The following is a 13721-nucleotide window of genomic DNA, read 5'->3' as shown; positions in this document are numbered from 1 at the left end:
CACGTGCCTGTTGTTAAGGTTTTTAACCTAGTACCAAGAAATTCCAAGTTAAGACTAGCCCCATCTTTCCAAACCATGTTTGTCATACATATGACGGGATAGTGTATGCATCTATTATACCACTGCTGCAATGCCCAAAAACATGAGAAGGGAGTGAAACATGAGGTGGTGTGCTAGTTCAAGTCCATGGTAATTTTTTCCCATTCTCAAGGAATTACTTTGTTGGAATGTGGTTTTAAAAGTATTTTTAGGTTGCTTTTTCAGTGTGTATTTATACTTCTGTTGGTAAATATTTTATGTCCGAATGTTAGGAAACAGCTTAAGTAGCTTTCAGATTGGTGATTGCATTTGGAGACTGAAAGATTATTGAGTGGTTGTGATGGACTTCAGCATGTTCAGTTGGTCTGTCTGTAATGGTTAACCATGTTAAAAAAACCTAAAAATTAATAACACATGTTGTCAAAGGAAAAATAATTGTAAATTTTTGTTCTAAATGACAGTGTAGTTAGGATTTGGGTGAAGTTAAATAAAATGAGAGCAACGAGTTTGTTTTCATTTAGAATAAAAACAAAACAAAAAAGCTTAAGTTTATTTTTTTAAAGCAGTAAGTTCCCAGAACTCGCACTGAAACAAAACTGTGTGTGTATATGTATTATTGATTTATTGGTGGCAAACTGTATAGCAAGTTATAAATCCTGGTCTGTGTTACAGTATGTGTCTTGCTTAAAGCATGGTCATGCTTCATTTACTAGCAAAGCTTAGGCTGAAAAGGGGAGTAACTAAATACTTTAAATGATGTAACAAGAGCTTAGTTAAAGGGTTGAACTTTTGTTATTTAAACCACTCTTTCAAGACTACATTTTGCTTTGATCTATAGTCAAAAGAATTATTTAATGTAACTCATGAATCTGATCTTACTTGGAAGTAAGACATTAGCTGAAGTTAGTGACAGTGTTTTGTTACAAAATGGCAGCGTAATCCCTTTCCACCTGAACACAGTGGCTGCTGCATTAGTGGCTTGAAACAAATGATAAGAATAGTGCATTAAGTAGTTTGTAATTGCTCATCAGTTAATTGGGCTTTTTTTTTTTTTTTAAGGGCCAAAGCTCTTTTACAAATTGCCTACAAAAAATGTGGTTTACAGGGCATGGATGCTGTGCACCTCCTAGCTAAAACCTAATGATTTGCTGGTTTCAGAAACGCGATTAGACTGTTGTTTTTTCCTTCACTGTCCTTCCCACGTGCAGCTTTTCCAGTCACTGTTGCTGGTGTGGATGCAGGGAGGGCTGTGAAGGGGACCGACCTACTGTGGTCCTGTTGGCAGTGACAAAAGCGGAGGGGGGCGAGAAGGGCAGCGTGGCCCGAGTGGGACCCAGCGTGCTGGGATCTCGACAGTGTGGTTATTGCGTTCTCTGTTGCCACTTAAAAGAAGGGGTAATTTGTCTGCTGTAGTGTGGTAAGAGTTATGGTGAGTATGGCTGCTGGCGTTGCATCTTGGTCAGCTTTTGATCAACTAACAAGATAGAAGGTCAAACAGATGTATTTTACTTTGTGTCTTGCCGAGGCAAAGTCTTTGCAAGCAACAGTGGGTTTCCTTTGGTTTCCCATAATGTATTTTACTTGGCAGAAGAAGATGTAGTTTGATTCCCCACCACCCTCTAGCTGCTATGAAAGTCACAAATATTAAGCTGAGGCATTTTTTTGTTTTTTTTTTTCAAAGTAATTAACCAGCATGTACGTGATTAGCTAACAACTTTAACATGTAGAAAGCCATCAGCTGCATAGGGCAGGGAAGCAGGAGTTTACACGGTTGTAATGTGACTTACTGCGTGGCGAGGAGACAATGGGTGAGCAGATTGCTCCGAGTTGGAGCAACGCTTGCTGCTTCGTGCTGTACACTCGTTATCTGTCTGAAATCCTACCTTCTGGGAAGCTTCACTGCAGCAACGTTTAAATTAATTCATTACTTTTTGGCCTCTTCTGTTGTAGCTATTGAAGCAACTAGTTTGAACTTTTGCTTTTAAGTGGAAGAGTGTGAAAATTAATGTGTGGGAAGTCAGTGAAGTTGTAAGCAGTACCCCACCAGGATGGGAGCTGCAGCAGGCTGGTTGTGGACGTGCTGCGTTTTCAAAAATAAGGCAGCCCTCTCCCCAGCAAACACTTGCATTTACTTTTTGGGAAATTTATGTCCTTTAAAAGTGTAAAGAACTGAAATGCAGAACCTAGCAGAGTGTTAAGTAACTGATGGAATAGGTTTGCTGACAGATTTTTTTTGCCACGTATTGAAACCAAACTGCAAGGTCTTTGGGTGAGGTAATGGAAGCTGATGGTTTCACAACGCTGTAGAGACTGTGGCACGGGTAGTAGAGCATCTGCATCAGAGCACCTTTAAAGAAGGCTTGGAGAGGAGCAGAATTGGAGAGATGCGGAGAGCAGCAAGTGCTGCTGGGGTCTGGGTGACACCTTCCAGCTGATTTTTAGCTTGCCCAACACTTGAGGCAAACGCTTACTGCTGTGCGGTAGCAATGAGGTGAGAGTAGACCTGATGGGACCGAAGACAGAGATGACTAACAGTCTGGTGTAGAAGCTGAGGAACATGAAGAGGAGGAGAGACGCTTTGGGGTTAGGGTTGAGGACGCTATGAGTGAAACCTGAACCTCGTTTCTGGAGAGAAGTCAGAGCGCATCCCTGCATCCCCAGCGCGGTGCCACTGTCACCAGTGGTGTAGACCCAGCCCGGGTGCTGCTCGTCAGGGCTTGTGAAGGCATTCTTCAGCCCTGAATTCATGTGGTTTTGAGGAGGTTGGAAAGAGGGAATAAATAATGCTGGAAGGTGAAAACTGCCTTTTGGAACAAATAGGCAATGCTTCATTATTTTCCTGAGTGAGAGGAAAAGCTTGTTAAATACAGACCTTTGGCATTAAGGTCTTTATAGCTCTGGACAGTCTCCCGTTCTTTGCATTTTCTAAAAAGTTTTGAATTCAAGGTGTAGAAGAAAAGACAGGCATAATTGTGTTGGCTCTGGCACTAGCAGTCTTTTCCCCTTGTAGTGCATTTGTTGCTGGTGTAGATATTTGTGCGGCTGGTTTATGTTGATAGTAGCTCATTTTGAAAAGCCAGTACTAGCTTTCCTCTCTTGCAAGATTTTTTGATAGGCTTTCCCTACGTTTGTGGTAGTGGCTGGTGTTATTGTGAACAGACAAAGCCACAACAAACTTTTTTTATGTTTTCCTTTTATTTTTTTTAAGAGCCTGTTAGTTAGGGTACCTTACTGATAGCTACATATCGGCACCTCTGGTTTTGTTCTCTCTTTGCTTTATGCGGTGGCCACCACACATGTTGACTCACTGTCCAAAAGCATTGCATAGAGCACAAAATTTGTTCCAGTTAAAGCTTGTTTAAAAACTTACTTGGAGTCAAATTACTTCAGTACGCGGAAATAAAATGTGTTTATTGAAATTTCCTAACTAACTCTGCGTGTGAAAGGTAGTTGCATCAGTTTGCCAAATGGCAAAATGCTTGTTTCTTAAGAAAGGTGTTTTGTTTAATGCTTATGGTTTTTGATTTTTTTTTTTTCTCCAGAAGTGTAAAATGCAAGTATTCTGGTCTCTGCTTTGTTATTTGCTCGTCATTCACTGCTGATTTGTAAAGCAAGGGAACTGTGGTTCTTGAGGTGTTGCACTCTCATTGAACTGTCTGATCTTTCCTTTGGCTTGTGTTAAAAAGGGGCTTTACAGCGAGGCAGACACGAACTCATTTTACAGAAAAGAAACTTCTTCCATTGTTGCATTTTTACAATATGTTTTACCTTTCTGAGTGCTTTCAGATTGGAATTGGTGCTTGCTTTTTACAGTCAAAATAGACTTTAACAAAAATTCCCAATGTCAGCTTTGTGGTTACTTCCCTGGTCATAATCTAGAGCTTTATGAAGTGAGCATGTCTATTTGTTTTTCCAGAGAACCACATCAAGCTTGCAAAGCAGTTTATATTTTCTGAAATATTTCTGAAATACATATGCAATCAGTATGTAGGCTTCTGAACAGGTGAAAACTATGGGGGTTTTAAGATTCAAGGGTAGACTGTCTAATATATCAGTTAGGGAAAATGTAAAATTTTCCCAAGACAAGTAGCCTGTGCATATGCCGAGTTGTGCCAGACACTTCTACATTGGTGTCATCGTTGCACCAAGAAATTTTCCTTTAATAGGAAATTAAAAATTGCAAGAAGCTACATTTAGAGGTTTGATAGATCTGACAAATGCAATCCTGAGAGAGGATGAAAACAAAAATGAGACTACTGAAAACTCCTTTCAGTAGCAGATTATCATGTAGACGGGGTAACTGATTGAAGTGATGATAAAGGGAAATACCTTACATACACAGAAACAAGATTTCAGGGGAAATGGTTACTACTACATTTACTGGTAGAAAATTCCCAATCTACGTGCAGTTGTGATTTGTGTCTATCCTTGTAGTAAGTAAAACGAGGTTTATGGTGAGAATGTGCTGTTAACATCTGCAGCCAAGCTTAAGGCTTTTGAAGGCATAGCCTAGGCATTGTGTCCATGACGAGAAGTCTACCAGAAAAAAATCAGCCTTAAAGTTGTGATATATGTTTCTTGCTCCAGTGTAAGAGCTTTGTGGTAAACACAGTAGGGATTAAGCATTATAAAATGGGAGAATAACAAAATTTTGGGATATAGTTACATTGCAGTACTTGCAGATGATTATTACAGCTTTTTGTAACTTTTTTCATGTGAAACGTAGGAATACTGGTTCTAAGCAGAGACTGAATACTAGTTATGACAGATTATGTTAGAGCAGCTTTTGTGGGGATTGGAATGCTGAAGTGTCTTCGTTTCTTGGGTCCTGAAATACCTGTGTCAGGGCAGTGGCCATAGCTGTTAGAAATGGGTGTCTGAGATGCAGGATCATCCATGGTGAGTGTTAGGGCAGAAGAAGGTATCAGTGAGAGCTGGACATATGAATGGGCTTGGCTAGAGCATAGGGAAACACTGGTTTGTATTATTTATTCCATTCACACTACTTTGAATGAGAAGGAAGCACGGCTATGGAGAAACGTAGTGAGTGTCCGTCCCTAACCCTGTCGTGTTCAGGCAGCTTTGCTCAGGGCCCATCTCTTGCTGCTGGAAGGGGATGGGGACCTGCACAGTCTCTGCCTCTGTCGCACCTTTTCAGACCAGAGGTGATGAGTCTAATTTTGCTGTTGTCTTCCCTCCTGGTGATAGAGCTGTATCGCAGAGTCACATACACCTTTCCCACCATCACGCTCCCAAATTCACATTTCCTATGTATCCTTTTTGCTTATCCCCTGTTTCTTTCTGCAGTGTCCATAAAGCAGAGGGTGCTCTTCTTGCCCTGGCTTCGCTTTTCACAGAAATTCTTTTTAGTCCAGTTTCAGTCACGTAAGCAGAGCGGCGCAGGAGTGTGCAGCCTCGGTACCATGGGGTTCTCTTTGCTTATACAGTTTGATTTTCTCCCACCTTCTGGATGGGGGAACGGAGACTTCATAAATAACCAAGAAAGCCCAATTTCTTTCTAGAATCATTTTCCCAAGTGAGTAGTTTTTTGAGACCCTGTGGAACTCCACTTTGAGACATGCCAGCCAGCCGCTCGCAGGGCTGAGGCGGCAGAAGGGCTGGTTTGAAGCTTCCTGTTGTAAAAAGGGAAGGAGGACTCCGGTGTGCTAAACCATCCCTGTCAAGAGTGGTGCAGACCTGCTGGCTAGGTGATTATCAAGGTATGCATCTTGTAGAGAAAGACTTGTCAGCCATAAAAGAAAACAACCTTGAAACTCGCCTTCAGTGAAGCTGGAGTTTTGTAATTACTTGGGGTCACCCTAATTGCAGGTTGGTGCTGAAAAAGGGGATTCCACCAGCCCCCCCTTGCTCCAGCTGTGTTTTCCCACCTCCCTTTTGTAATGATACAACACCTTGTAGCTGCAGAGGGGGCCTGAACAGGGAACTGATTCAGTGCAACAAAAATTAGGAGGGGAAAGGTGGGATGTGTTTTTAGCGGGCTTGCTTTCCTGTTGTGGCTCCCTGCGCAGCCATGCCATCACGGTCTGTGGCACAGGGGTGACAGAGGCAGAATGAAGAGGGACGGCTTCTGGGGAGCCTAAAAGAGGCTGGAAATACTTGCATTAAAGGAAGATAAGTTCACTTCAAATTGATTGTTGTTACAGTGGATAGCAGATTGACCCTCCTAGTTTTAGAGTTGGGTGGGTTTGTTTTTTTTGTTTCTTTTCTTTTTTTTTTTTTATACTTGTGGTTTAACCCCAGCTGGCAACTAAGCCCCACACAGCCGCTCACTCACTCCCCTCCAGTTGGATGGGGGCAGAATCAGATGAGTAAAAGTGAGAAAACTCGTGGGTTGAGATAAAGACAGTTTAATAGGTAAAGCAAAAGCCACATGCAAGCAAAGCAAACCAAGGAATTAATTCACCACTTCCCATCGGCAGGCAGGTGTTCAGCCATCTCCAGGAAAGCAGGGCTACATCACATGTAATGGTGACTTGGGAAGACAAAATGTCATCACTCCGAAGGTCCCCCCTTCCTCCTTCTTTCCCCAGCTTTATATACTGGCATGATGTCATATGGTCTGGAATATCCCTTTGGCCAGCTTGGGTCAGCTGTCCCGGCTGTGTCCCCTCCCAAATTCTTGTGCCCCCCCTGCAGCCTCCTCACTGGTGCTGTGGGGTGAGGAGCAGAAAAGGCCTTGGCTCTGTGTGAGCACTGCTGTTATCAGTACTGTTTCCAGCACAAATCCAAAACATAGCACTATACCAGCTACTATGAAGAAAATTAACTCTATCCCAGCCAAAACCAGCACAATACTGCATGAAAGAAACCTTTTAATGTTTGTTTTCTGAGAATTGCTTTTAATGACTCCAGCACTTAAGACTCTCCTCTCTTCCCACTGCCTCCCTCCCACCCCCAATAAATTTGTTGAAATGGGTCAAGGTAGAAACCCTGGAGAGAGTTCTTTAGTTATCTATGGCTTAAGCAGTGTGAACTGTGCCTGCCCTAAATTGATGGGACGTGGGGGCAGGGGGAAAGGTAATGGTCTTGCTTGTTCTCTCTTAAAATGTGCTCCAAGTAGTGACTCACTTTTTGCAGGGACGATTGAACGGTGGCTCTTTTTGGCCAGAAAGTTTATTAGCCAGTGTTGAATCAGTGGAACTAAAGCTTCCAGGCTTTGAATCCTTTCTGTAGTCAGGTCACCATTGCAACACCTTTGAGCCCTGGTTTCTGTTTGCTTTTCGTTGGAACCTTTTTGATTTCAAAGGTGTGGAGAATGATACTGAGACATGATCTCCTATGTTTGTTACACTGTAAAGGACTTCCCAATATGCTTCTTTCTGTACAGTATTACATCTCCTTTTACTTAATATTTACTTAGAGAGTGGTTGCAAAGCTTGGGAAGCGTGTATACCTTTGAGTGTTATACAGTACTCAGGTTTGAAATCTCCAAGTTAATACTACTTACTCCTTAATACATGCTTGCTTGCAGAAATAATGCTTTGGCCATGTTGAATTTTTACAAAAATTGGGGTATCTCATGAGATTAAGTCACAAAAGTATGAAAAATCTGCTGTTAATGCTTGTGGGTTGTAATGCTATATAGTTTATTAGGTTTAAATAAATGAAACTTGCATTGTACACTCTTGAGATCAAATAAGGAAGAAAAAAACCAGTGATTTTTCAAATAGTTTTTATTTGGGGCTTATTAACTATGACATAGCTTGAAGATTTAGTATCTTCTATACAGGGGCTAGATATCTACTGTTCCTCAGCTGGAGTTGCATCTTACTGTATCTGCTGTTCATAAATACTAGGCAAGATCTTGAGCCTGTGGGCTTCAGCCCACAGTGTCAAAACAGTTCAGTGTAGTTGCATGCTGGCATTTCTTCTTGGTGATGTCTGTGCCTGAGATGTCATATAAGGAAAAGTTTTGCAGTGAGAAATTACCAAACCTGTCCCAGAAGGAATTTTGAAAGTAATGTGAAGGTGCCCATAGTAAGTGCATCGTAGCAGTGGTTATAAATCAAGCAGTGAGGGCAAGAAGGTTATTCTTCACTTGCCACCTGACACTTCTCTTCATAATAGCACAAAATATGAAATATTATTATTTTTTAATTAGTTCTGTTTCTTTCTTGTCTCTAAACTTGGAAGTATAGGTCTTTAAAAGTCTACTTTTCCATATGTAAAGTTGCTTTGTAGCACTCTATATTGTAAAACAAAACATTTGATTCCTTGGTCTACTGAAATTCCATCTTACTTCATGATTTGTGTTTTCTTTGCTTTGCTTTAAATGTGTGCTTCCTTTTTAAATATAGTTTTCCAAGTTGCTGGCCGTACCAGATTGTTTATATTTTTTAAAAGCCTTCTGCTTAGCCGTTATATTGCTCTTTATAGTACTGCTTAACCACATTGGTTTCTGTTGCTCTTTTTTCTTGCATAAACTTAGCTGGGATGAATTTCAAATGTGGTTTATCCAACTGTTAAGTATTTCCCACTTTTCTGCAATAGATTTCACATATGTTACAGAATTCCAAACCAAGATCTGGTGGACATATTGCCCTGTTTTTTTCTTCAAAGTCAGAAATAGAGGGTTTTTTAAGCATTGCAGTGGCAATATTTAGGTCACTGGCTGCAGCATGCTGCCTAGCTTCAAATCCATTTGTCATATTTAGCTTATTTCCAAGGATTAAGATAACCACGGTCCATATATTTATTAGGGAAAAAAAAAGTATCTTAGTTTTGTGGTAATAAACCTGAAGGGGGAAAAAAGTATTGATCCTTTTGAGTTGGAAACTGCAGAAGGCGCTTCCCGCCCCCCCCCCCCCCCCCCCCCCGAGGTCAGACTGTGGAGTCATGTAAAACACATGTACATCCATCCAGTCATTCAAAGTTACAGGATTTAACCATACATAATGTAACTAAGAATTTGGAATTAGGGTTTTTCACAGAGTATCTAGTAAAAAAATCAGGAGCTGACTTACCTTTTAGTTTTTATCTGCTAGTCCTGTACTTTTTTAAAACTTGCAGAACAGGGATTTTAGCAGGTGTCATGTAGGAACCTGCTGTCTGTTGCTATTTCCAACACCTCTGCAAAAATAGGAAGAGGCAAATCTTTTGTTTTCCCATTTTGTTTCCCCATACCGGGTGCCTGGTTCCATTGGGAAGTATATATGACCCAACGCATGGTAAAGTTTTTATGCTAACCATCTAGTAGTAACCAAATCTGCTTTACTTTTACTGTGGTTTTTGTGTGTGGTGGTATCAAGAGATGACTTGGTCAGTGACTTGACCAGCTACTGGGGATCTGGAATTAGACCCAACAGGAGGTCCCAGGCTTGTTTTTTTGGTCTGGTCCATTACAGGTTGTTGAGTTATGAACAAATGCCAGTGGCACGGCAGGTTTTCTGGTGGAGAATATTGGGTTGTTTGCACACGTCAGAGGCATGTTGGCAGAGTGATGTGATGAAGATAGCCACAGAGGAGACCTGCTTTATGTCTTGCTCTAGCATGTTGTTCTCACTTTTCATGAACTTCTTTCTCATAGCCAGGTTTTTCTTCTTTCAAATTAATAAGGGGGGAAAACCGTGCCAAATCGCTTTTAGGAATTCTTGGTTATAACTCCAAGTGTCTTGGGGAGTGATGTACATAGCTGAGTTGAGGATTTAGCCTTTATTTTTTTCATGTTATGTGGAAATACTGCAGAAAAGGAATAAACTGACATGGAAGATTGAGTATTGTTGGTTTATGTGCTGATAAGTGACCCATTCAATCTATTATGGTGACACTTGGAAGCAGAGCACTGAGTGAAGAAACTGGGATGGAGATAACACTCTTGGAGGAAGCTGGGCAACAGTCTGTAGGCTAAGCCTGTACTTCAGTCTAGTAGAAACTGTTGGAAGATAATCTGGTATTCATCAGATGATTAAAAATAGATATGTTTGGGGGAGGAAAAGGAGATACCTGCTAATAATTTAAGAGGAATAGATTCCAATAGCAGGAAATGATAATTTTGTATTCAAATAAGGGAAGACATAAATGGAAAAAGAGCATTGCAGTGGCGGTATAGAATTATGTACAGTATGTAATTTGAAATTAAGAGTGACTGAAGCATAACCAGTCTAGGCTGAAGTATGAGGTTAACCAGTACTTGAGTTAATCAGAATTTTTTTTCATAGAGTAACTAAAAAAGGGAAAATCCAGTATCTTTAAAAACCAGGCAGGTGAAAATAAACCTGGCTTGAACATGTCTGAGATCTGTAATCTTCACTGGATTTGGGAAATTATTAGGAGGTGTGTATTGCATGCCACTGCTGCTATCCTGTATAATGTTGTGGTAAAGCTGTGAATGCTTTTGAGAAAAATGGTGATATTTTGGTTGCAAGATGGCATCAAAAAAGTTGTAGAACTTCATTTGGTTACTCAGGAGGTCCAATTTCTGGAAGCTTGGTGCTTTGTTCTGTACTGCTCTGTAGTCCAGCCATCTCAATATTCCAAATGACATGATGTACCTCTGAGCTTTTGTGTTTATTTCTGTGAGAAACAGAGCTCTGACTGTAGTTCCTTTTTTTTTGTTGTTGTTTTGTTTTTCTTGACAGAGAGAGCTCGATGCCACAGCAACAATATTGGCTAACCGGCAAGATGAAAGTGAGCAGTCTAGGAAAAAACTTATTGAGCAAAGTCGCGAGTTCAAGAAAAACACTCCAGAGGTAAGGAGAAAAGTTATTTCAGTCTGTTGAGTTTATTGCAGTAGTATATGGTATTAGGCCTATGTAACGGGGTTTTTTTTCCTAATGGTTTGTTTCCATGATTTTCTTGTATGTATTGCTAAGTCCACCATCTGAACTAAGACCGCTTACCTTTGATGGCTTTCTCATCAGGCAGCTTTTGCATTCTGTAAATAATGAAATATGAATTGATGTTTTTAGAGGAATTATGAGCATTAGCCTTCAAATAGGCTTGCTCTAAATTTTGTAATAATGTAAAACCTGGAGAATTGCAAAAAAACTTCTTCACTAATCCAAACTCTCTTAGCACTTGGATGTAGAAAGTGACATTTTGCTGCCTAAATAAATCTATATCAAGGGCATAACTTCAAAGATGCTCATTTTTCCATCAAAAATCAAATTAAATTTTGCTGTTGATTTCACTGGAAATGCAACAAGGTCAGTGCTGAGCTCTTTAGAAAACTCCACTTGGAGGATGTGCATCGCAGGCAGCAGGTGGTGTGTAAAAGGTGTCAGGACCAATGCTAGGCAAGCTTTGTAAAGGTGAATATTGTGTGTAGGAAGCTGGGAGTATTTAAACTCTTCCATGCCTATGTTAGCGTGTGCAGTGTGTGTGTCTGTGTACATGTATGCATAGTTAAATCGAAAATACGTATAAACTCATTTTGTTAACTAATGAATGCATAGCAATGCGTAGGGCTTGTTTGTTTGTTTTGTGGTTATTTTCCCCCGATGATTGCCAGCAATCTGTTCATCTAGGAATGTTCCAGGGTTTCAAAGCCTGTTCTGGATAACCGATACATAAGTATTGGTTCCTTCGAAGTATATTCCTGGGAGAGAAGCAGCAGGCAGCTTTTCTAACCCTTATTGCTGCTTCTCAAGTAGCAGATGCTGCTTTTCTTCCTCTTGGTACAGAGGGAGAGATGCTGGAGGGTCTGACCCAGAGAGAGAAAAGAGTATGTTGGAGCAGGAGTGACTTATGGGAAAGGGGGAGTGTTTAACTGATGCCCTGAGGAGGCTTTATGGGGCAGAAATCAGTTCTCTGAAGAAGAAGAGAAAACTTGGCGACTGGAGCTTTGAAGGACAGAACTTTTAAAAACGAGCAAAAGAATATGGAGAGTGAGTGCAATAGCTCTGAGAAGGTGAGGAATGAGTTGATTCCCTTTGCAGGAGCAGGCAAACTATTGGGAAGAAGAGGAGGAAGGAGAGAAGTGAAAAAATGTGGAGGGTATAGGAAATTGTACAAAATCCAGAAAATAAATAGACTTCTGGGGCCACATTTTCAAATTGTTTGCTAGAAGCTTAAGTTCATTCTACAAGAATTGAGTTTCCTGCTGCCTGCCTTTTTTTACTATAAGGAAAATGGCAGATTCTTCAGAATGTGGCTATAGCTGCCAGCTCCTAGCTGATAGCATGTTTACAGTTGTGTTTCAGGATGATTTCTTTAGGCCAATTTTATTTTTATGGAGCAGAAGGTTACTGTGGGGAGAAACAAAAAAAACCAAACCAAAACAAAAAAAAACAACCAACCAACAGTGCACTTTTTAAGTACATCGTGAGAGGGCCTTGGTAACTCAGCGGGAGTTGGATGCGCAGAGGAAAATTATATACTCTGTGTAGTTACTTCAAGAGATATAGTGGCAAACGATATGCAGTTAGTTCTTCCCAGTAAGCAAGATAGGAAAGTTAAATTATTTGATGGTAAGGCTTTAAATATAATTTTACAAAATATAATTCTGTAGCCTCTATTCTCTTCCAAAATATTATATGGAAGGTGTTTTATTCGTTTAGGGACTAGGTTCAAAACAATGGCTCTGAACATCCCTAGTGTTTGGGGAAATTTGGATCTCTGCTAGATTCTACATCCTCATCTTTTGTCCTGGGACTCCTATGAAACCACATTCCTTTATAAGCTTGGGTGGATTTTTTATATTCTTTCTTTCTCTGTCTTCTCTGCTGTGATGCTCTTTCTGCAGCTTTTTTTTCTGAACAGCAACAGAATCTAACTCCTCTTCTACTTTCTCTGACAGAATTAAAGAATGGAAATGGGATCAAAGAATTTGAAGAAAGTATCCGAACTGTAATAATAGCCAGCTGTAACAGACTTGATATGCAGTTATTGCTCCCAGAGGCATGGAGGCAGTAGCTCAGATGTTGAAGGTCTGATAGGGCCACCCTCTCCTGTCCCAGTGCTTGGTGTGGTAGGCGTGGGTGTGTAAGAGACAAAAACCGAGTGAGGCAGTGTCCAACTGTCCTTGGAAAACTTCACTGGTATTCCTCTTTACACAGAAGTTTAAGCTTGTGCACTGTGTGTTCACCTTCAGCTGTTTTCTGCACTCCCCCAAAAGAAGGGAAGTCTATGAATACTTTTCAAAGCTGAGACAGTTTTGGAAAACAGTTGAAAATTAGAAGGGAGGATTATTAACTACTGGACCTGAATTTTTCCAAAACTGCAACTTTGTCTGAAAAATCTACCCAATACGGTGAAAACGTCCTGGAGGTGGACAGGAAACACACAGTGAGCCACTGGCATTTCCAGACTGATACGTTTATGTTACTAAAACATCAAACATACTCTTTTTAATAACAAAAGAGGTCTGTCGTAGAAAACCAGCTTGCATGCAGAACCGTTCTTCAGATAAATAACCCAGCATACAGCTTAATTTAAATTTCCACAATGAAGTAGCAACTTTCTTGGTATAAAAAAAACCCCAAACCACAAAGATGGAATTGTTAAATGTAACAGTTTGTTTCAGAAATCTACTTTCCATTTTCTTTTTCATTCTGCATGCATCCCTGTCAGTGCAGTAGTGGTTTAGCCTGTTCCAGCATCTCTTTTCTTCTGCTGTAGCCAGTCTCACCATAAATAAGGAGGCAAGTGTCAATTGCCTTGACTTTCCTGTCCATTGGTGTCTGGGATGTCCTCTAGACTTTCCCTAATGTCTGCTTGAAAGC

At 40.6% G+C, this 13721-nt stretch overlaps 1 protein-coding gene across 10 annotated transcripts in view; it reads left to right on the top strand.

The window, feature by feature from the left end:
• CUX1 (cut like homeobox 1) overlaps nt 1-13721 on the top strand; it is a 283672-nt gene that overhangs the window by 42787 nt on the left and 227164 nt on the right. For all 10 annotated transcript variants that reach the window (XM_052804541.1, XM_052804539.1, XM_052804538.1 and 7 more), the window contains exon 2: nt 10638-10748. In XM_052804541.1, the coding sequence (XP_052660501.1) occupies nt 10638-10748 (111 nt within the window). The remainder of the gene's footprint in view (nt 1-10637; nt 10749-13721) is intronic.

The sequence above is a fragment of the Harpia harpyja genome, chromosome 12, assembly GCF_026419915.1.
Source record: "Harpia harpyja isolate bHarHar1 chromosome 12, bHarHar1 primary haplotype, whole genome shotgun sequence".
In the NCBI taxonomy this organism is placed as follows: domain Eukaryota; kingdom Metazoa; phylum Chordata; class Aves; order Accipitriformes; family Accipitridae; genus Harpia; species Harpia harpyja.
This window is presented reverse-complemented; position numbering and strand designations above follow the sequence as displayed.